Raw genomic sequence first — 23,637 nt, forward strand, 5'->3', positions numbered from 1 at the left:
GCCTCCCCTGTGATGCAGTGTACCTTTGGCAGCTTGAAACCAGGCAACACAGTGAGTGTCCCATGTGCAGCTAGAACTCATATCCAGCCTACTGATCTAACAGATGTAATGTCTTTCTCTAGGGGGCAGTGTTCATTCTATGCTGGTGCCCTTTGACTCTCTCATTGCCAAAGAGAAAAGCAAACTCCGAGAGAAAGCCCAGGACATCCTCAAATTCTTCCTGCTCAACGGGTTCACAGTGTGGAGGTGAGAGACCTTTGATTTCTACCACCACCTGGTAGAATCTACAGTTTGTCTTTTTTTTATTTTTTTTTACAGTTTTTATTTCAGTTTCAGCAACTTGTACAATCATGTCATGTTTTGTCTACTATTTTGTCCATTCTTTTAGCTGTACACGTATGGTCCATGAATGTGGTTCAAAGCAAGACACACAAAACAAAAAAGAGCGATCAACAAAAACAATGAGATGTCAATGACGGATACAGTTTGTCTTTTTGACTGCTTATTAAGATTATGGCTCTACTGGTTATTCTCTCTGTGTGCAGGGACAGGAAGGCAGTGGAGATGGACTCTCCAACCATAGCCAAACGCTTCGCCTACACCTTCCTCCAGCAGCTCCTCTCCTACACAGAGGAGGCCCAGGAACACATGCTGGAGCTGGGTAAGGATGCTAGTCAGCTGGGTAAGGCTGGTAGTCACACAGCCCCCTAGGGAAACAACAGATGGACATGAGACTGGATCTGCATTTCATTCCTGAAAGTTCCACCCCCCCCCCCCCCCCCCATCTGCCCTGATGTTTATAATTAGAGGATGCTTGAGTGGCTTGAAATCCAATGGTAGCGGTCCACCCCGTAGACTGACAATGTAGCCACTACAGGCATGCAGACTGAGAGGTTTGTCAACGATAGGTTTCGTATTTCGTAATAGAAACTGGTGAAAGTAGCTCGACAACAAAGTGCAAGTGAGAGGGAAGATATTTTAAATTGTGTCACAAATATTTGTATTCATGCGTATCTAAAAAAAAGAAGGGCAGAGATTTTGTCAGACTGCCTATGTTCGTAGCAGTCCCTAAAATACTTTTCTTTATAAGCTTTGATAAGCTAACATAGCTTTCGGCCTGTGCAGAGAAGTCATGAGACCACTGTGGACCTGACAATGTGCAAACAACACTGCTGTTCACAGCCCTCCTATTGTTTCCTAGCATCGAAGAAAACCCAGTCCTTTTTTTCCCACAGACTCGGAAAAATCCATGGAATGGAATGAGGAATGGTATCAAACGTTCCATTCCATGCATTACAATGAGCCCGATTTCTACCTCCACCAGCCGCCACTGATTCACACCTACACCTACCAGTCTTGTCAGATATGCATGGGGTAGTGGAGGAGGGCGGATTTGGGGAGAAGAACTTTCGAGAAGCTGCTCTTGTCTCATCCCCGCTGTGTCTTCCGACAACGTTGGCTAGCTGTATCTGTAGGCCTGGTCAAGAGAGACTACACAGCTTCCATATCTGATCCACACACAACTGTTCTGAACGGGTCTGGGCTCTAGAGGGTATGCTGTGCACATACAATCATATTTTGCACCAACTTATTTGCCTTCAGGCATTCTTCACTTTAAAGCACTACCTCAGGGTGAGTCAATGTGCAGGTCAATGCCTGTAGTGTAAAAAAAAAAGGGTAATATGAAAAAAAAAGATGTGAGGAATGAAAGTTATATCTTCTAGCTTCCCATCAGGGGAGGCTGGGGGAGGTAGAAATCAAGTGTGTTTGATATCGTTCCTCGTTCCGTTCCATGTATTACAATGACTACTACCTCCACTTACTTACTACTACCTTACTACTATGGTGTGTTGGCTCATTGTAATGAGATGCAAAGGAGATGCAGAGGAGGCTGGTGGAGGCAGAAATCGGAGGACTCGATTGTCGACATTGTTATGCATGGAATGGATTCCGATTTCTGCCTCTGTCAGCCTCCCCAGTATCTCATGTACCTATATAATGTTAAATGTTGCATGTCTTTCCTCAGAGGTGATGCAGGCCAGAGGACAGATGACCAAAGGGGAGAGAGCTCCCCACCAGCAGCAGATTCATTTCTTTTGCAAGGTTGGTCACCCCGCAAACCCAGAAGCAGAAGCAATCTCCTCAAGTCTGCCGTATAGAGATATCGTAGGAGGATATGAATCCAGTGGGGTGCGAACAGTTTTCAACCCTCCAGTGCTGCTTGCTTCGGCTTCATTCAGCCATTTCAGCCATTTCTCCAGACCACACACTGATGTCATTAGTGATGTCGGGAGGTTGCCATGGGCAACCCGGTTAAGTGAAAGGACACCACGGCTCCCGAATTGATTCGGCCGTTTCGGTAATCCATGTAGGCGTGGGCATTGGAATCATGTCATTGATTAAGCTTCCCACGCTCCGTCTAAGAAGAATAACAGAGACTCAAGCACTGTTCACATGACAAGGACAAGAACAAACTGATCGTTCAACAGAGGACGCGGCGGCCTTTCCCTAATCAGCTGTTGCCTAAGTGGCGTCTTGGGCCACGGAGGTTTGAGGTGGCACAAGCTGTGCCCCCTGGAGTTCAAATGAATTGAACTCTGAGTGCAAGCGGTGTCGTATCTTGCGTTGAGCCCAGCACATGTCGCTTAACACACGTCGTTGGCATAATCAGATGTGGCCATTGACAAAGCCCGCAGATAGCCAGGCCGAACCTGCAGTCAGCCAGTTCAAACCTGCAGTCTCTCCATACACAGACTAGTGGAGGCTGGTGGATGTAGAAATCAGAGTACGCAATGGATTAAGGCGTGTTTGATACCATTCCTCATTCCGTTCTATACTTTACAATGAGCCTGTCCTACCTCCACCAGCCAATACTGACAGAGATACAATACTGAGATCAGGAAAACAACTTTAGTAAACTGGCAGGTTCACCACCGTAGGGCGCTAGAGAGTCAGCAGACACTATGCCATCTCCCTATCCTTTTATTGTAATGCATGAAACGGAATGAGGAACGAGGAATGAGGAATGCATGTCACAATGATAACGGTTTATGACCGGATCCTATTATACGCTATGTACAGGGTAGACCATGGGGAGGTTGGGGCTGTGCAATGAAACCTTTTTCCTTTCGTTGTAACTTGTCCTTGACCTCCCTTATCGACTTTTTCTAGCGAGGTCAAGGAGAGTTAGAAGAAAGCGAAGGATTCTAGACAGTCCGAAAGCCCCATGGGATTTGACTGGCACACACACATTAGCAAGGGCAGGGAGTCGAGGAAATGCTAGCCAAATGACCTCTGACCCTTCACACAGGTAGTCTTGCCCCTGGTGGAGCAGTACTTGAAGAACCATCACCTTTACTTCCTGTCCACCTCTGCCAGTTCCCTTGGCAACGGAGGACATGCCTCCAACAAGGAGAAGGAGATGGTCACCAGGTACCAGCTGATCCCATTGTCCTCTCTCAAACACTGTGTCTGGTCCTCCTCTCTCACACACACACACATACACACACACACACACACACACACACACACACACACACACACACACAAAATACACATAGATAGTCCTTGAGGGTTGATGTTGAATGTCATACTCTTCAAATGTCAAACGTGTGTTGTAGACATATAGACCTAGATATAATTTATAACTGTACACTCTCATAATAGGCATTTCATATTTCATCCTTCTCTCTCTGTCTTACTATCTATCCATCCATCTATCTATCTGTCTACCTACCTATCTATCTACCTTTCTCTATCTTGCTCTTCTCCCTCCTCCAGCCTGTTCTGCAAACTGGGAGCTCTTGTCAGGCATAGGATCTCAGTGTTTGGTAAGGATGGAGTGGAGTTAACACTGAGCTTATTGACTCACTGATGTGTTGTTTACGTCTCCTGTCTCGTTTTGTAAATGTTTTCATCATTGCTCTGTCTGCATGCTTAGCCTATCTGTCTCCATCAGGGGAGGCCGGCGGAGGTAGAAATCGGAGGACGGGCTCATCGTAATGCACGGGATGCAATAAGGAACGCATGTTTGATACCGTTCCTCGTTCCGTGCATCACAATGAACCCGTCTCCTGACATCTGCCTCCGCCAGCCTCCGCTGATCTCAGTACCCCTAAGCCCTCCTAGACTCTAACAGTCTCTCAGATTAGCCATCATCGTTGTATCTTCTCCCGTTCTTTCCTCAGGGAGCGATGCCTCATCCGTCGTCAGCTGTCTCCACGTGCTGGCACAGTCATTAGATGCCAGGTACTGTACTGGTGTCTCTCTCTCTCTCTCTCTCTCCCTCTCTCTCCCTCCATCTCTCTCTCTCTCTCTCTGTCTCTCTCTCTCACCCAGGATCTCAACCCAGTCACAGCATGGCCGTCCCCCAGGACCATGGCACAGCTGCTGTCATGTAGGGTACTGGTCATACCACTGTCAGGGGCGGCCGGTGGAGGGGGACATCGGAGGACAGGTTCCTTGTAATGCATGGAATGGAATGTGGAATGGAGTTTGATACTTGTTGGAGACACAGATAGAGACACACGTGTTAGTGTCAGGTCTCCCTTTCAGAGGAGACAACTATCTCACTGACTCTCCTGATAAGGACCAGAAACACATGATGTTGTTGTAAATGTTAAATGACTCAAGTGTGACTCAAGTGTGATTTATTTAATTTAACAAAAGTGAGGTTTTCCGCGTTTTAGTGCTACAAGATGTTTTAGAGACGTTGCATGTTTAGATGCATGTCTAAATATTTGACTTGTGCAATAAACAGTAGTCTATTTCCAAGCAGTACATAGACATGCAGGTCTTGGTGTAGTGAGGTAGTATATTATGCTTAGTGGTGCTGGGAAGACTCTTTATCCGCTTGTTAAGTCGTGACGTATTTCCGGGGCCAACGTTGGCTGAGGCGCTGTCTTCGAGATGCCGAAATAATAATAATAATTAATTATATTTATATAGCGCTTTTCCGAGGCTCAAATACCCTGACAATATGGAGAAAACGGTAAAGTGCTGTGTCCCTTGTTGTATGAATAGATCCGAGTCTAAAAAACGATTAAACTGTCATTCTACCGCTGTAGTTCACAGGTACTCCGGTGCGGAGAATTTCTGATTTGGCCTCGGAAATGGCTAAACGTCACTTTTGACGTCAGACTTAACAAGCGGATACAGAGAGTCAGTCTGCTGTTATTACACAATTATCTTCCTCATCTTTGACAGTGTGTAGGGCAGTATGGTACATTATCACTCGATGGCCCTTATGACCAGATAAAGTCTGGCATCAGTAAAGGCATTTATGATGACTGATGATGATGATGAATGTTGATGATGAAGGATGATGAAGATGAAGGATGATGACGATGATGACAATGATGATGATGATGATGATGATGGTGATGATGATGATAATGATGAACCTCTGCAGGACATTGATGAAGACTGCCCCAGCAGAGTCAGTCAGGGCCTCTCTGCGCTCCTTCTTGGAGGCTGCGGCGGTGGACCTGGAGGTGACTGTGGAGAACCTCTCCATGGCCCTGGGGTCACTAGCCCAGAGCAGAGCCCAGCCCAGAGGGGTCAGCCAGGTCCTGGGTTACACCACCACCGCCCTCCTGCCCACTCTCACCGCCCTGTTTGAACATCTCAGCCACAACCAGTATGGAGAGGACCTCCTGGGTAAGTCTATTCGTAGTATTTTATTCGGTAGACTGACTTGAGGGTTTCAGTAATTAGACATTAGCAGAGGTCAGTGTCGAGAAACGCTTTGAAACTGATACCATTGTGTAAAATAAATCGAAATATGACTTCTCACATATTATATAAGGGAAGAGGTCCCTGGAGTTCACAAACCCCCTCAAATGTTGTAGTTTAATCGGGAATCATCTGTAATTATTAAACAATACTTGCATGTTATGAAATTCATTCTCATAAATAATAAGATGAACAGTAGGACAAATTACATTAAACTAATGCCGTTTTCGATTGCCTCAGTCAGGCAGATACGAGTGCACAGTTTCATATATTGTTATCACATGTTCTATGCACAGAACTATTGCGCACTGGGTGAAATGTATTTATTTTGCTTTTTGGTCGACTGTCATTGTCATCATGCAGTCAGTACGGATGAATATTAATTAGGTTTTACTGATTATTTATAGGCAACTATGGGCGGAAGGGTGGGAGAAGACCCTCGCTCATATGCGCTAAATTTCAAGTTGATTGTGATTTATAAAGGGAAACCGGCGTGGGACGTGCGTGTGCACTGTGTTATAAATCTGAATATTTCTGTGCGTAAGCACTTCCTGTGTTTCGTCCGTATGTCACCTTTTGACGTGAATCCTCCGCACGGTTTTATAAACGAGGCCCCTGTTCTCTTCACCCCCTTATGTTTACGTTCCTTGCCCCAGGTTTACATTTAAGATCCCCTGTGTTCCGAACGGACACAAAAACCTGAGGTAGCATTCATAAAGTGTGAATAAATCATCCAACTGCCAAACCGGAGTTCACAAGAGCCTCATACATTTTCAGTTGTGTTTATCACCTTCTTCCATATGTTAGAAAGCTGGTGAAATGTCAGTGAACAGCTGGCTATCACCCCTCTTAAATCATTCAGAGAGGCCCTCCCCTCTACTCTCGCTAGCTTTGAAACCCGGTCGCCTTACGTCACTCAGTCGTTCACAAGGTGTCGGGAGGGCTGGCGGCGTACTCTCATCTGTCATTGATCACTGTGGCCTTCCAGTCATTAGTTACGACCTAGTCATCACATTAATCAAGTCTCACCTGTTGTAGACGGACTGTATCAACTTTCTTCTATCCTTGGCATTGAATCAGCGGGTCTGATGTCGGATCATTCCTCAATCCGCTCCACGGCTCCACGAGCCCGTCCTCCAATTGCTACCTCCACAAGCTTCCCCTGCGATGAATGCAGCCAACAGGATGTGGAGTTGTACTGGAAGCTTATGAAGGTGTTACCTTACAGTCTCACCTTCTCCTTTACAGTGGACAGCATCCAGGTGTCGTGCTACAAGATCCTCAACAGCCTCTACTCCCTGGGCACCAGCGCAAGCGTCCACATGGAGGGGTACGGTATAACGGTGCCAGTTTGCTGAGCAGAGAAAAAAAAAACTTACGACTCAGAATACTCTACAGCATGATATTTAGTTTTCCTACTACGTAGTAGTAGTAGTAGTAGTAGTAGTAGTAGTAGTAGTAGTAGTAGTAGTAGTAGTAGGAGGCGCGAGTGGGACATAATCGCTGGCGTCTGTGCAGCAACTGTCAACCAATGCCAACCGAGATGGAGAGTGTAAACAAACTTGCTGTAAAGAGCACAGATTTCTGTCCGCAGCTGTTCAAGGCAAGTTGACGTGAAGGGGGGGGGGGGGGGGTGGTGGAAGTCCCAGAGACAATGAGAGGCAGGGGGCTTGTTTGTGCCACGGAGAAGAAGCATGCATTACAATGAGCCCGTTCTCCAATGTCCACCTCCACCTGCCTCCTCTGATGTGTCTTGATTGTGCTTTCCCGAGCTGTCTCCCTCCTCCTCCTCAGCCTGAGTGTGTTCCTGCAGGCAGAGGCCGGCAGCGGGGGCTTGTCTGGCAGCGCTGTCAGGTGCTTTCCCCGTTTGTTTCCTGGAGCCGTCTCTGAACGGAGGCAACGCGTACTCCATCTACAACACCATGCGCCCGGGAGAGAGAGAGGGTAACACGCGCATACTCGCATGCACACACACGGATGTACACACACACGGACGCACACACACACACACACGTGCGCTCACACCCCTCACGCACACACACACACACACACACACACGCACACACACACACACAAACTCTACATTTATTTTTAATGGTCTGTCTTCTGACATTTGGCATTAAATGTCTTCCGGAATATCTTGTAATTCCTCCTCCTCCCCCGCCGCCCCCCTCCCCTCCCCCTCCATCTCTACATTATCTTCCTCTTCCTCTCCCCCACCACCTCTATCTCTACTCCAGATGTGGGAGTTCCAGAGCATGTAGAGGAGGTGTGTCCTCTCCTCCCGTCCCTGGAGCAGGCTCTGGGGGAGGTAGAGGAGCTGGCGGAGGCTGGCACGGGGGCACGCCAGGCCCAGTGTGCCCACGTCACCGAGGTCACCCTGCCCCTCCTCTGCAGCTACGTGTCTCACTGGTGGCAGCGGGGTCCAGAGGGCCTGCTGGAGAGCCCGGTCTGCACCTCCCTCACCTCCCAGCATGCCAGCACCCTGCTGGGGAACATCCTCCGCATCATCCACAAACACCTGGGCACGGGTCAGGGGGACTGGATGAAGCACCTGGCAGGTTGGTAGCCCCACTGCTCTCTCCCTGTCTCTTTCTCTTTCTCTCTCTCTCTCTCTCTCTCTCTCTCTCTCTCTCTCTCTCTCTCTCTCTCTCTCTCTCTCTCTCTCTCTCCACTCTGCTCTGCCTTAGGTTGTGTGTTGTCATTATAGTTAACAGCCGCTTTAGTCACTTTATCAGCAACTTTATTATCCAGAACAAAATTGAAAGAATAAATAGAAAGCAAACAGATCCCTCTCCCTCGCTCCTCCAGCACAGTGCTGTGTGTGTGTGTGTGTGTGTGTGTGTGTGTGTGTGTGTGTGTGTGTGAGTGTGAGTGCACCAGCACCTCCCTCTTGTGCTTTCTCACAGCTGAGGAGAAATCCTCGCAATCCTGGTAAAGTAGCACCACACAAGGTTTGAATAGATTTTCAGGTAGGGATTTTTCCTAATCGATTATGAGTTCAGGTAGAGGTGCTTGTGTACTCAGATCCATGTTCACATCCCTAATGGGTTCTTTAGGACTCATCCCTCAGTCATCTTATGCATTCAGTCCACATGTCTCCCGTCAGTTGTCTCCCAGCCAATCATCTGCAAGGCCCACCCCCAGCTGCTGAGAAGCCACTTCCTGCCACTGATGGAGAAGCTGAAGAAGAGGGCGGAGTCAGTGCTGCTGGAAGAGGAGCAGATGAAGACGGAGGGGCGGGGTGATGTGTCGGAGGCGGAGCTACAGATCCAGGAGAAGTTCACGGTGCTTGTGCGAGACCTCTATGCCTTCTACCCTTTCCTCATCCCGTTCGTGGACTACAATAGGTAGGGGGCGCCACCGAGCAATTGGGGGGGGGGGGGGGGGGTTATTGGGGAGATAACGTTTGGAAGTGTTGAAAAGTTGAGAATGAAAAGTTTCTGGATGACAAATGTTTAAAATACATATACATACATTGTACATACTGTATATACATATTCATACATTGTTTTTCCATTTTGTTCTTTGTTTTCTCATTTTGTTATTCAGAGCAAACTGGCTGCGGGAACCGCTTCCTGAGGCAGAGAGGCTGTTCAGCATGGCGGCTGAGATTTTCATATTCTGGGCTAAATCTCACGTAAGGGGAATCGCCATGCGTTGGTTGTCCTGAAAACCACAAACACTTGGAAACTGTCAGTATTCTTATCTGTGTCATTTTCTCTGATTTGCTCCCACAGAACTTCAAATGGGAGGAGCAGAACTACGTGGTCCAGAACGAGATCAACAACATGGCCTTCTTGGTCAACAACAACAATAACAAAATGTCCAAGGTGAGCACGCTGAGGGAAAGATCAAAGTTACGTCTCTAACCCACAAAGGAGACCATTCTGACCACATGATCTGACCAGGAAATACCTCTGAGCTATTTCGCAGTCAGGTTATGTGGTCAGGAGAAACTTGGGGCTATTTCTTTATGAATATGGTTATTAATACCTACATGATTATTTTATCCCTAGAAGTCGGATCAGGAGAGGAGGAAGATAAAGAGGAAGGGAGATCGCTACTCCACGCACACCTCCCTCATCGTAGCGGCTTTAAAGAGACTCCTACCTCTAGGCCTGAGTGCGTGTTCCACGTGCAGCCAGGGACTGATCACACTGGCCAAAAGCCGCTTCGCTCAGGTGTGGAATAAACGCGCACCTCCGCCTCAACAGATAGTCCTAACACCGTAACATGGGATGACATGTCATAATGACCTGTCACTTCCCATATCACTTATCATTGAGTCATAGTGACATACTAATCCATTCCTCATGTTGCTGAAATGTGAGCCATGTGTTGGACTCAACGGAGGCTGGTAGAAATCGGAGGACAGGTATTATACCATTGCTCACTCGGAACACCATGCATTACAATGAGGCCGTCCTCCGATTTCTACCTCTGCCAGCCTCCGCTCCACTACAGTTCGGGCTACCATTATCTGCTAATGTTGAAAATGGCCAATGATTGCTTTTCACAGAAGGACACGGACGACGAGATACGGGAGGGCATCCGTAATGGCCTATTACAGCGTCACAGCGAGGTAATTGCAGCCATTACAGGGCATACGTGACCTCCACTCTTCCTTGTCACCCTGTTGTGATTTTATCACATTGATCGCTCATGAGCCCGAGGTCCAGTCCTCCAACCATTATCTCTCTCACATGGTATGTGTCGATCATGTCCATGACCATCTCCGTCTGAAAATGTCTTTATATGAACATGCTAGAAACGGCACAATTAGGCTGTTAATGATGATCATAGATTGGATTCAATCTAAAATCTGGTAGCACTTTAGCAAAACGGTCCAACACTTGGTTTGGCTGTTTTCTCGATAATGAGAATCCTAAAATTGTAGGATCATGGGTCAAGTGGAACTTGTAGCACACATGACGGTAATAAGTGGTGCCTCGAGGTAACACGGTAATTAATCTTAAAAAGTAGCCAAATGATATGTAATTATCAAACGTTATTTGTTATCAAATGTTCTGTAATAGGGGTTGTACCAGCAGGAGGGCCCAGGAGTGAGGTGGCAGGATGACCCCCCAGGCCTGCCAGGGAACACCTCGGACCCCCAGACCACCGTGGAGAGGCTCCTGGACATCGCTCGTGTCCTCCACCACCTGGACCAGGTGGGCTTCTCACACAATAACTTCATTAAGCCAATGATTTTTATATATATAAAATACTCGGTGTGTGTGTGTGTGTGTGTGTGTGTGTGTGTGTGTGTTTGTGTGCGTGTGTGTGTGCTTGTGTATGTGTACAATTTGGTTCCTCAAGCCTCTGTGTTAGCTTAACGTTTGACAATGTTATGTTGACGTTTGACAATGTTATGTTGACGTTTGACAATGTTACGGTATGTTGACGTTTGACGTGGTCCTTAGGTGGAACACCCTCAGAGGACTAAGAAGCCAGTGTGGCACAAGGTCCTGTCCAAGCAGAGGAAGAGGGCCGTGGTGGCCTGCCTACGGATGGCCCCCCTCTACAACCTGCCTAGGTAGACCACCTGACCTACTGTAGTAGTGGCTGCTAGAGGTAGCAATCGGAGGACGGGCTCACGTGTTTGATACCATTCCTCATTCTATTCCATGCATTACCCGTCCCCAGATTTCCACCTCCACCAGCCTCCCCTGAGTAGATTAGGTAGTTATGAGAGGGACACCAGCTTATCAAGTAAAATAAAGGGAACCCTTTAATTAAGTACAAATATACCACTAAGTGCAAGCCACAAATAATTGCAGTACCATTATCACAAAACACTAAATTAGGAAACAGCCACCAACCAAGCACAAACGTGCAAAAGTGTGATACTACCAGGGCATTCCACCAGCAAGGGACCACAGTAAATCATTACAACTTCATCTTCTACCTCCTGAATCTCTCAGGGGAATGAGGCGTCCAATGATGCGGCAGCGCCATAAAGCTATGCCGTCGGTGGGCATCCCTGACTAATTATAGACTGGGTTTTCTATAGTGTTTGGGAGGCAATGTAATACCCTAATGAGTCGATTCATCATAGTCCCTGTCAGGCAGATTATGTGACACAGGGACATTAGCATCGGAGATGCTGGGGGGTCTGTGCTGTGATTTCAGGGCTGACAGGCTGCCGGTTACATCGTAGTAGCCTGAGCAGCCCAGAAGCCACTCTCCGACAGCTGGGGGAATAGAAAAGGCTAACTGGGTTTATACATGGAACAATAAGATACGTGGGAGCAGGGGAGGCTGGTGGAGGTTGAAATCGGAGGACAGACTCATTGTAATGCACAGAATGGAATACGTATCAAGTTATCAATCACATCGACCCCTGGTATCTACTGCACCTCTCATTCACATTGTCCACACTTGAGACACTGTTATCCTTTGCCGTGCGTTCGTCTCTCTCTGTTGTTTTTGTTGTGTTCGTTTTATTTGTATTTATTTTTCCTCATTCCGTACCAGGCATTACAACGAGCCCTTCCTCCAACCAGCTTCTACCTCCTTCTACCTCCACCACCCTCCCCTGACTTTTAGTGTTACCAGTATGAGCTTAATCATAACTCATCTTTCTCCTCTTCTGTCTCAACCCCTCCACACACACACACACACACACACACACACACACACACACACACATACACACACACACACCCACCTCATAGGCACAGGGCTGTCAATCTCTTCCTCCTGGGGTATGATAAGCTCTGGATATCCGCTGAGGACCACAGCTTTGAGGAGAAGTTGGTAGAAGATTTGGCTGTAAGTATTGGTAGAAGATTTGGCTGTAAGTATTGGTAGAAGATTTGGCTGTAAGTATTGGTAGAAGATTTGTCTGAAAGTGTCGCCATAGTTTGCATGCTCAACAGGCACTCACAGGTTCTTCTAGACCCCAGTTGAAGGTGCCTCATCTCTTCTTGTTGAAGCTTGAGGTGGCAGCCTTAATGAATGACTCGGGCTATACTTATTTGTTTGTGTATATCTTCCTCCAATCTTGAATCGTATTTCCTAGTTATTGTTTGACGGAGGACAAATGTGAGATTCATATTAACTTGATTGTGAAAGCTATTATTTTATTTGTTCATAAAATAAGTTTGGATAAAAATAAAAAAAAGCCGAAAAAAGCAATATCTCTAGTAATCACACAGCTGAGAAAGGGTTTCCGGGCTTTTCAAGACAAACAACAATGAGGAAACACGCAGTCCTGTGGATAGACGGGGTGACTCAACTGTAGAGTGTGGGTGGAGGGGAGCTTCACTCTCTGTTTGTTTTACAGAGAGGAGGAGAGAATGAGCAGTCTGAAAGAGAGGAGGAGGAAGGGGAGAGGGGGGATGGTGCCAAGCGCATTGATCCTCTTCTCCAACTCATCACCCTCTTTAGCCGCAGCGCTCTGACAGAGAGGAGGTGTGTGCGTGTGTGTGCATGTGTTTGTGTGTGTGTGTGTGTGTGTGTGTGTGTGTGTGTGTGTGTGCGTGTGTCTGTGTCTGTGTCTGTGTCTGTGCCTGTGTCTGTATAACCTCTCAATATAAGACTTTTAAAGAGGTTTTAAATCCCTCTGCTGAGAATGTATGATTGAATCATACATTTACAGTTGATCCTTTGTTCAATATTTAAAGGAGATACACATGGCATTTTATTATATAATGGCCTTGAAAAATCTGCAGGGATTAAGTTAGTGTTCAAAAGTAATAACTCCCTGACAATGTTTGAATAGCACTGGTATTATGGTATTGATTTCTCCGGGACGGTACGGCCACTCTGTTGTCAAATCGCAGCTTGTTACAGAAAGTAGGCAAATCAAAACTATCCGTAATTGTATTCAATTTGTCCAATTTGTATTATTACCTTTTCACTTGACATGTCAGGATCTTATTTCAATGGTCTGGATAGCCATTTTTGTGATGGAAGCTAGAAAGTACCAATGGCTAGAGTTAACGAACAGCTCATTATAATTGCGATTTCGACATGTGGCCACAGAGGAGCCATATTTCATGTGTACCTCCTTTAAAGCTTTTACAGCAGGGGAGGCTGGTGGAGGTAGAGCTCTGAGGACGGGCTCATTGTAATGCAAGGAATGGAATTAAGAATGGTATCAAACACACATTCGGCACTACATTCCATGCATTACAATGGAACCGTCATCCAAATCCTACTTCCAACAGCCTCCCCTAATTTACAGCTCCATCTCTCTCAGAATCTTACATCTCTCTCCCATCTGACTGCAGTAAGCTTGGAGATGACAGCCTTTACATGTCCTACGCTGCCATCATGGCGAAGGTACGTGACAGAGAATTCCACACAGTGACACTGATTGCCATTCAGTATGTACATCTATCTGTATGTATCTGTATGTATCTGTATCTATCTGTATGTATCTGTATGTATCTGTATGCATCTGTATGTATCTGTATGTATCTGTATCTATCTGTATGTATCTGTATCTATCTGTATATATCTGTATGTATCTGTATCTATCTGTATATATCTGTATCTATCTGTATCTGTGTATGTCAAGGGAGGCTGGTGGAGGCAGAAACCAGCGGGTGGGCTCATTGTAATGCATGGAATTGAATGATGAATGGTATCAAACACACCTCTCATTCCATTCCATTCATTGCAACGAGCCTGTCCCCTGCTGTATGTTCTTATCACCAGCTAAGCCGTCGGGGTTCTGTTCTGTGTATCACCGTGTCTTTTCGCCCTCTGCTCCTATCTCTAATGCTCCAATCTCCCCACCCAACTTCCTCCACAGAGTTGTCACGGTGAGGGGGACGAGGAGGAGGTGAAAAGCTTTGAAGTAAGAGAACATCAACGATCGGGGCTACGAGGATGTCCCAAATGAGCTGAATCACTGGCTAGTTGATTGAGTAGACGATTGATTGGCATTGGTTTAAATGCTTTAAGAGTGACTGAGGGACAGAGGTAGCTAGTGGAGGTCACTCTTAAAGCTCTTTAAACCAATCACAAGCAATCGTCCACCCAATCAACTAGGATGAACGTGTTTGATACCCTTCCATATTTCAATGCATGCTTTACAACAAGGCCATCCTCTGATTGGTTGATGTGTTGCGGACCAGGAGAAGGAGATGGAGAAACAGAAGCTGCTGTACCAGCAGGCCCGGCTGCACGACCGCGGTGCGGCAGAGATGGTCCTCCAGAACATCAGCGCCAGTCGAGGTGACCAGAACAGAACTGTCAATACTGAGATACTTATTGTAATTATTTCACTGTGCTAACTCATTTAGTGCAGAGGGTGAATACATGGTCAACATTCTAGACTGACAAGAGTGACCTTATTCACCAAAAACACATAAATGATGATGCTTAATTTTGAAGCCAATCAAAGTATTGTTGTTAGGTAAATACCACATAAAACACTTGGCACATGTGGTGAGCGTTCCAGAATTCTTTGGCAGTTTTAGTGTATACGTCCTTTGTTGATATGTCATTCCTGCAGATATTTTTGTTGATATGTTGTCATGACATGTCTTTGTAAAGTGTGTAAGACACCTGTGTGAAATGCACTTTAAATAAAGTTTGATTCGATTAAGTTTGCTCTGTAAGCCAACGTACTGGTTCTAGTTGTCACATCTGATCCCAGGTGACATGGGGTCCATGGCGGCGTCCACTCTGAAGCTCGGCATCGCTATCCTCAACGGAGGGAACACTGCTGTCCAACAGGTACAGCATGGCCACAGCAGGAGAGGCTAGTGGAGGCAGAAATGGAGGACAGGCTCATTGTAATGCATGGAACAGAAGGAGGAGTGGTATCAATACCATTCCTGATTCCATTCCATGCTTTGCAATGAGGCCGTCCTCCATTTCTGCCTCCATCAACCTCTCCTGGGCCACATGTTGATGACAGGCTCCTTCTGTCTACAGCAAACTTTTGATTGCTAGTTCAGGTATGGACAACTAGACTAATTGGACAACTTTAAACTAAGGATTCATGTGTTCTTTTGTTATAACTATCAAGCATCATGACGACACTAACAATTAAATTTAAAAAAAGAATAATAAAAAAAAAATATATATATATGTTACGGTACATGTGCGAATACGGTACATGTGGGAAAATTAGGGTTAGGTGCTAGGATGCTAGGGTTAAGGTTAGGGTTAGGGTTAGGGGTAGGGTTACGGTTAGGGTTACGGTTAGGGTTGGGGTTAGACATGCCAGAATGTACCAAGTCACCCTAGCACCTAACCCTAACCCTAGTTTTCCCACATGTACCGTATTCCCACATGTACTGTAACATATATATATATTTTTAGAGACATATCTAACTTATCCTGTATTCATGGCGGCACTGTCACCTTTATGCTTTGACAGAAAATGTTGGATTATCTGAGAGAGAAAAGGGACGTGGGGTTCTTTCAGAGCGTGGCAGGACTCATACAGTCCTGTAGGTAGGTACCAACACCACAGCATAATCCTTTAAGTCACCAGTTTCAGCCGCAGTTTCAGCCCCAGTTGCAGCGAGCATGGCAGGAATTATCGCCATACATGTACCGCACTCAACCTCTATATGTGTCGTGTGGGTCTTTTTCCTGCTCAGTGTTCTGGATCTGAATGCATTTGAGAGGCAAAATAAAGCCGAGGGATTAGGCATGGCCATTGAGGAGAGCTCAGGTACGATGTTCACGTGGAGATCAAATATGCATTTCAATGAGGGCTTATCGTGAAAACCTTGGCTTTGACATTGAATTGGAGATTGTACAGTATATTATGCCCATAATCAATGTTTTCTGAATCTCTGTTCTCTCTTATCGTATTTCCCCCGCTTCTTCACTCTCTCCTCTCTCTCTCCTTTGTTTGTCTTTTATCTCTCACTCCTTTCTCTCTCGCTCTCTCTCTCTCTCTCAGGGGAGAAAGTGATGCCTGACGAGGAGTTAACCTGTGACCTTTTCCGTTTTCTACAGCTCCTTTGTGAGGGACACAACTCAGGTGCTCACCTCAATCAGTATAACCATATCAGCCAGTTTCTGTAAAAGTAGGTCCACATCAGGGGAGGCTGGTGGAGGGAGAATTCGGACACCGGGCTCATTGTAATTCATGGAGTAGAATTATGAGTTTCATATCATTCCTCATTCTATTCCATGCATTACAATGAGCCTGTCCTCTGATTGGTATCTCCAACAATATCCTCTCTATCCTCTGATCCACATTATAACCCCTGTGTGTTGTGTCATCTCCAGTAAATTGTGCTAGAGCTGAAATCCTCTCACATCTCTAAATATTCTATAGATTTTCAGAATTATCTGAGGACACAAACAGGAAACAACACCACTGTGAACATCATCATATCCACTGTGGACTATCTTCTCAGAGTACAGGTAATCTGTTTGATTTCACTACCAGGGCTTGCTTATGAGACATTGATGCAGTAGGGTGATATATTACTTTATATACGTATAGATGTATTATGTATACAGTATATATATATATGTGTGTGTGTGTATGTGTGTGTGTATATGGATATAATATTATCCACGGTTATTACTATGAATCTGATTAATTCTCTCTTGCCTTAAGGAGTCAATAAGTGACTTCTACTGGTATTATTCGGGGAAGGATGTGATTGATGAGCATGGGCAGCGCAATTTCTCCAAGGCCATCAACGTGGCCAAGCAGGTCTTCAACTCTCTGACAGAGTATATACAGGTTAGTTCAGACCTAGGCCTCAATTGTTTCAACATTGCTATTGCTATTTATATCTTTGGGGTTAAACCATTGGAGGCTGGTAGGGGTAGACATCGGAGGTTGGGCTCATTGAACTACATGGAATGAGGAATGGTTTCATATGTAAGATATTTACTCACTGGCGTCTCTCCTTCTGGCAAATCAATCAATCAAATTGTTTTTGCATAAGGCTTTGTGTATTTGCATAAGGCATTTACAAAGACAATTGTTTCAGAGTGCTTTGCAACAAGAACAATGCTAAACAATATAAACAATAAAAACAATATGAACGAATAGCGAAAAGATATGTGAAAGCTGCTGGTGAAACAGGGAACAAGTCAGCAACCGACCAAATGTTCAAAATGACTTTTATTCTGAAAAATGTAAGCCAAAATATTGCAATGCAATGGATTCGGTGAGTAATCCCCACTACTACCTAGTTAACAAACGCGAACACTACTTTACTGTGTTAGCAGGCTCACAAAACAAGATTAGCTTGCAAGCCAACTTCAATTTAACGTTTTCTTCTAAAACATCCTCAAACCGCGGACTAGCACAACTAGCCAGTTTGCTATCACTGCTTGTTTTGTGAGCCTGATAACAATGTAAAATAGTGTTATAGTTAACTAGGTAGTAGTGGGGATTACTCACCGAACCTAGCAAGTGTGTCATTGATTTTCAACAATGTTTCAGTAAAACTGTGTTTTGAATCAATGTTCTTAAAGGTCATTTGAAATAAATTCAGTCACCACCCATAAATGAGCTTCGAACATTTGGTCGGTTGCCGACTTGTTCCCCCTTTCACCAGCTCACATGCCATTGTGCTTGAAAGTTGACTCAAGGTGAACTAGTTGATATCTCTGGTATCCTTGTCCAGGGACCGTGTACTGGGAACCAGCAGAGCCTGGCCCACAGTCGCCTCTGGGATGCAGTGGTGGGCTTCCTCCATGTCTTTGCTCACATGCAGATGAAGCTCTCTCAGGTATGATTTTCTTCTACTTTTTTTCTGCCCACATTTTCTTTTACCAAACAAACCATTGACAAAGTGATTGTTTCTCATTCCTTTTTGTATTACATTTGCCATTCACAGGATTCAAGTCAAATTGAGCTTCTGAAAGAATTGATGGATTTACACAAGGACATGGTCGTAATGTTGCTGTCCCTGTTAGAAGGTACAGTATGATTCATATCTGTTGAGTTAAAAGATGAACTGACATTCGCCATAGTTATTTACTCATTTAAATTTACTTTATAGGAAATGTAGTCAATGGAACTATCGGCAAGCAGATGGTCGACATGCTGGTGGAATCTTCGAGCAACGTTGAGATGATCCTCAAGTTCTTCGACATGTTCCTTAAACTCAAAGATCTGACATCCTCTGACGCCTTCAAAGAGTATGACCCAGACGGTAAAGGCTGCATCTCCAAGAAGGACTTCCAGAGGGCCATGGAGGGCTGCAAACGCTACTCCCAACCCGAGACCCAGTTCCTCCTCTCCTGCACAGAGGCAGACGAAAGTGAGCTCCTGGATTACGAGGCCTTTGTGGACCGCTTCCATGAGCCGGCCAAAGACATTGGCTTCAACATAGCAGTCCTCCTGACCAATCTCTCAGAGCACATGCCCCACGACTTGCGGCTGGGTAGCTTCCTGGAGCTGGCTAGGTGTGTCCTCAGCTACTTCCAGCCCTGCCTGGGTCGCATCGAGATCCTGGGCAGAGGTAAGCGCATAGAGAGGGTCTACTTTGAGATCAGCGAGTCCAACCGGACACAGTGGGAGAAGCCCCAGGTGAAAGAGTCCAAGAGGCAGTTCATCTTTGACGTGGTCAACGACGGTGGGGAAAAGGAGAAGATGGAGATGTTTGTCAACTTCTGCGAGGACACCATCTTTGAGATGCAGCTGGCCGCACAGATATCTGGGACAGATGCTGGGGAGAGGTCTGTGGGCAAAGAGGCAGGAGAGGAGGAAGAGAAAGAGGCTGGGAAGAGTGAGGGAGGACAGAAGGAGAGCTCTAAAAAGGGCATCTTCTCAATCTCCACCGTCTGGCTCCTGGTCTTCGCTCTACCCTACGGGTTAGTGATGCTGTCGTCTATGCTCTCTTTCAAGAACCTGAGGAGGCAGATCAAGAGGATGACTCTGAGAGATCTGCTCATGGCGTTCCTTTCCCTCTTCAGAGTCATTTGCATGGGTCTGGCCCACTTCATCTGCAGTGTGACTCGCTTCTTCCTCCACGTCCTGTACGTAGCCTTCGTAAGCGGCCGGCTCATCGAAGGGGCCAAGAGGATGAGGGTGATCGACCTGCTGGGAGGTATCCTTGACCCTACACTGGATGAGGTCACCGGGGGGTCAGGAGGTGAGCAACAAAGGAGATACTCTGCCATCTTCTCTTCCCAAGAGGACCTGAGGGGTCTGAGTCAGACAGGGGTATCCTCAAGGGATGCTGGCGTCCTGTCAGACGTTTTTGGTCTACGGTTGAGGAGGGAGGGAGGTCAATACAAACTGATGGGTCATGACCTAACGGCTAGTCTGACTGACCTCTTCAACGCAGCTACTGGACAACGATCCACTCCTGAGACAGCTGGGAAGTATCAGGTAATACAGCATTATTGACGTTATTATCGACGGTTTCCACAGCATGAAATATTGGTGACAAACAGCCATTCTTTTTCCATTGCACTTTAAGTTCACTTACCGTTATTAACGTCAATTATGTTTGGCCATCATGGTTTTAGTCAGTTAAAGTCACCGGTATTTACGTCAATATATTTAGTCATTCTGGTTTTGCTCAGTTAAACTCTATACCATTGTGTTTTGGTATTACTATTGAGTGATAGATGTATGGTAAGTACTGCGCTATAGGGTGATGTTTAATACATACTGAGGACAGGGTCATTGTAATGCATGGGATGGAATGAGGAATGGTATTAAACACGTGATGCTCATTCCATTCCATTAATTACAATGAGCCCATCCTGTGATATCTCCCTTCACCAGCCTCCCCTGATACTGATATTGGTTACAGTTTCAAGGTGCTAGAGAGGGGGACCGAGAAGAAAGAGAGGAACAAGTATCTGAGACCGAGAAAGCAGAGTGAGTATCTCTCAAATGTACCCTCACCCTCAAAGTCTGATTATATACCTGCCTCGATAATAATCAAACAAAAAAACCTAAAGTGTATGTTTTGCATGACAGTGGGGTGCATTAAAACAGTGTATCTTTCAGGGGGGAAGACTCTGAGAAGGAGGAGGCCAAGGCTAGACGGAGAGCCAGGAGATACTCAACCAAACCTGAGGAGCCAGAGCCTCAGGAGTCAGCCGTCTGGGAAACGATAACCACCCATCAGAAGAGACTGCTGGTGGGCAGCACATGCACACACAAACTCACACACACATACTGACGGGCGTACACATGCACGCACACACAAACTCACACACACACATACACACACACACTGACGGGCGTACACATGCACGCGCACACGCACGCACGCATGCACACACACACAGACACACACACACACACACACACACACACACACACAAAATACACACAGTCACACAGTTACACACGACCATATTCCCATTCCTCTGAATTGAAACATTTCTCCTTCTCAGAACTACTTTGCGAGGAATTTCTACAACATGCGGATGCTGGCGTTGTTTGTCGCCTTCGCAATTAACTTCATTCTCCTTTTCTACAAGGTAAGTACGGGTATGTGTTTGCCAGCAGAAATTGTTTGTAGAAAAACACATTCAATTATGGTTCATGCCCTAACATGTATAAATAGTTGTTACACACAGGCGGCTGGTGTGTGAGATGGGTTGACTGCCGCTCTTACTGTCCTCCTGTCTCACTGCCCCTCCAGGGGAGGCTGGTGGGGGTAGAAATCGAAGGATAGTCTCATTGTAAAATGCACGGAATGGAATGAGGATTCATGTGTTCAATACATTACAATGAGTCTAACCTCTGATTTCTACCTCCACCAGCCTCCCCTGTGCCCCTCTGTCCCCAACGTTCTCACTGTGACTGCTTTCCAGGTGTCCTCGTCTTCCTCAGCTGTGGGTGAGGAAGATGAGGAGGTGGCGGCAGTGCTGTCTGACTGGTCAGTGGACCTGGTTGAAGAACAGGAGCCCGTGGTGGAGAACAGTGTCCAGTTTGTCCTGGAGGAGAGCACTGGCTACATGGAACCCTCCCTCCGCTTCCTGGCCATCGTACACACCCTCATATCCTTCTGCTGCATCATTGGCTATTACTGCTTGAAGGTACAGTACTGCTTATGGTCTATGGTCATAGCCCTTATGAATTTGATCCCGTTGCTCATTCCGTTCCATGGGTCCATCCATACTCCATGCATTAAAATTGGTCCATTCTCTACCTCAACCAGCCTCCACTGACCTACTTTTTAATTTAGTGCAGCATCTTCAAACAGGAAGTGCAGCTATAGTCATATAGTTGAACTGTTGAACCTTCAACCTTGTGAGTCCAAATGAATGAAACGTTTAATGACCACACGACCTAGGTCGGTGGAATTTGTTTTCGGTACAGCTCAATACAGTAGTGTCAAAAAACATCCACACATTGCACATAACTGTCACATGGACATGAACACACATAACCACAAGACAAGAACATATTTACAATTTACAATTTATAAAGTGCAGTGAGTCAGGTGTTGAGAGTCCTTATGGCAGAGGGGAAAAAACTGTTTTTGACACGGGATGTTTTGGTGGCCAGGGATCGGTAGCGCCGTCTTCTGTTGTAACGGTCTGTCTATCTCTCCCCTGTCTGCGCCGGTCCCCTCCAGGTCCCACTGGTGGTGTTCAAGAGGGAGAAGGACGTGGCCAGGAAGCTGGAGTTTGACGGCATCTACGTCACTGAACAACCACCCGAGGAGGACATCAAAGGGCAGTGGGACAGGCTAGTCATTAACACACAGTGAGTCCTTAGAAGCCTTATAACTGCTTATAAGTCTTTCACAACGGCTCGTAAACCTTTCATAGCTGCTTTATAAGCTCTTCTTAGTTCCTCTCTGTAGGTCTACTACACAGTGAACTACTCAGCTCAATGAGAATAATGTTAAGGGAAGCACCCACTTGATTACTAGCAACACTCGATTACTTTTCATGCTGGGCTTATCAAACTCATTTGGTTTTTGTAGTGGAGCTAATTGTTAACTTGACAAATTGGTTGTTTTATGATGTTCTTTTATGTCCCCTTTTTCAGATCATTTCCCAGCAATTACTGGGATAAGTTTGTGAAAAGGAAGGCAAGTATTCACCAACCTAATGCTCAAGACGTAGTGATTTATCTTCAATATCGTTACGGTTAGGGGGAGTTGTAGTGACAATATTGACAATAAACCACTGCCTCAAGGGCATTATTGCCCACAACATATCAGAATAATTGTGACAAGAAAACTAATTATTATTATTATTACGTAATTATTTTTAAATGTAATTGTTTCTGTCCTGCGCTGAGAAATATACGTAATTACCAATACTACAAACCTTGTCAAGAGAAAGGGATACTCAAATGTATTGCGGAGAAGGAATAGCTATTAAAAAACAGCCAATCACAATGTTTTCATCTAACTGTTTTATAACAACGCATAACTTTGAGTCAGGGACAGCCCTTCTCACACAAGACAGTCAAATGAAAACAGACTCAAGACTAATGGACCGTATAATGACTGTAGCAATTATGCACTCTCAATAACTTTTGTTTGTTTGAGTCAGTCATCCTCTACCCCTTCCCCTCAGGTGATGGATAAATACGGTGAGTTTTATGGCTGCGACCGCATGAGTGAACTGCTGGGCTTGGACAAAGCTGCTCTGGACTTCAGCTCCGAAGGACAGGAGAGGAGGAGGCCGAAGAGAGAGGGCGCCTGGGCGGCTATGTGAGTGGATCTGTCATCACTCATTGCTCACTGTTCGCCATTCCTCCATTCCGTTCCATACATTACAATAGAGCCTGTCCTCCGATTTCTACCTCCACCAGCCTCCACTGGTCATCATCCCTTAAAGTGATATACCACTGCACTGTATATATCCTTCCTGTATGTGTGTGACAAGGCTAGGTTTGGCCCCTGTCATTCAGTCACTCACTCACATAGGTAAACTACCAAAGAAGCTTCAGGGCATACTCCTCTACTCTTTGCTGGCAAGAAGCTAATGGGATATCCTCACAGGGGTTTTAAGACTTTCTTTGTTATC

At 45.9% G+C, this 23,637-nt stretch overlaps 1 protein-coding gene across 1 annotated transcript in view; it reads left to right on the top strand.

The window, feature by feature from the left end:
• The window catches only part of LOC308155258 (ryanodine receptor 2-like), a gene marked incomplete at both ends in the record, with an annotated part of 76,705 nt that overhangs the window by 44,341 nt on the left and 8,727 nt on the right, over positions 1–23,637 (top strand). Inside the window, 38 exons of the mRNA XM_080528539.1 lie at positions 123–246; positions 546–661; positions 2,027–2,103; positions 3,311–3,432; positions 3,781–3,830; positions 4,188–4,248; positions 5,411–5,658; positions 6,982–7,063; positions 7,547–7,677; positions 7,974–8,294; positions 8,843–9,083; positions 9,286–9,373; positions 9,474–9,566; positions 9,753–9,917; positions 10,259–10,318; positions 10,785–10,907; positions 11,160–11,272; positions 12,414–12,510; positions 13,025–13,152; positions 13,974–14,025; positions 14,501–14,545; positions 14,826–14,925; positions 15,350–15,429; positions 16,079–16,155; positions 16,305–16,378; positions 16,613–16,693; positions 16,994–17,082; positions 17,282–17,410; positions 18,306–18,410; positions 18,519–18,600; positions 18,684–20,017; positions 20,448–20,515; positions 20,648–20,780; positions 21,040–21,126; positions 21,463–21,687; positions 22,230–22,360; positions 22,649–22,691; positions 23,185–23,321. Coding sequence (XP_080384665.1) covers positions 123–246; positions 546–661; positions 2,027–2,103; positions 3,311–3,432; positions 3,781–3,830; positions 4,188–4,248; positions 5,411–5,658; positions 6,982–7,063; positions 7,547–7,677; positions 7,974–8,294; positions 8,843–9,083; positions 9,286–9,373; positions 9,474–9,566; positions 9,753–9,917; positions 10,259–10,318; positions 10,785–10,907; positions 11,160–11,272; positions 12,414–12,510; positions 13,025–13,152; positions 13,974–14,025; positions 14,501–14,545; positions 14,826–14,925; positions 15,350–15,429; positions 16,079–16,155; positions 16,305–16,378; positions 16,613–16,693; positions 16,994–17,082; positions 17,282–17,410; positions 18,306–18,410; positions 18,519–18,600; positions 18,684–20,017; positions 20,448–20,515; positions 20,648–20,780; positions 21,040–21,126; positions 21,463–21,687; positions 22,230–22,360; positions 22,649–22,691; positions 23,185–23,321 — 5,512 coding nt within the window. The remainder of the gene's footprint in view (positions 1–122; positions 247–545; positions 662–2,026; positions 2,104–3,310; positions 3,433–3,780; positions 3,831–4,187; positions 4,249–5,410; positions 5,659–6,981; positions 7,064–7,546; positions 7,678–7,973; positions 8,295–8,842; positions 9,084–9,285; positions 9,374–9,473; positions 9,567–9,752; positions 9,918–10,258; positions 10,319–10,784; positions 10,908–11,159; positions 11,273–12,413; positions 12,511–13,024; positions 13,153–13,973; positions 14,026–14,500; positions 14,546–14,825; positions 14,926–15,349; positions 15,430–16,078; positions 16,156–16,304; positions 16,379–16,612; positions 16,694–16,993; positions 17,083–17,281; positions 17,411–18,305; positions 18,411–18,518; positions 18,601–18,683; positions 20,018–20,447; positions 20,516–20,647; positions 20,781–21,039; positions 21,127–21,462; positions 21,688–22,229; positions 22,361–22,648; positions 22,692–23,184; positions 23,322–23,637) is intronic.

Source organism: Nansenia antarctica (genome assembly GCF_963989245.1).
Source record: "Nansenia antarctica genome assembly, chromosome: 1".
In the NCBI taxonomy this organism is placed as follows: Eukaryota; Metazoa; Chordata; class Actinopteri; order Argentiniformes; family Microstomatidae; genus Nansenia; species Nansenia antarctica.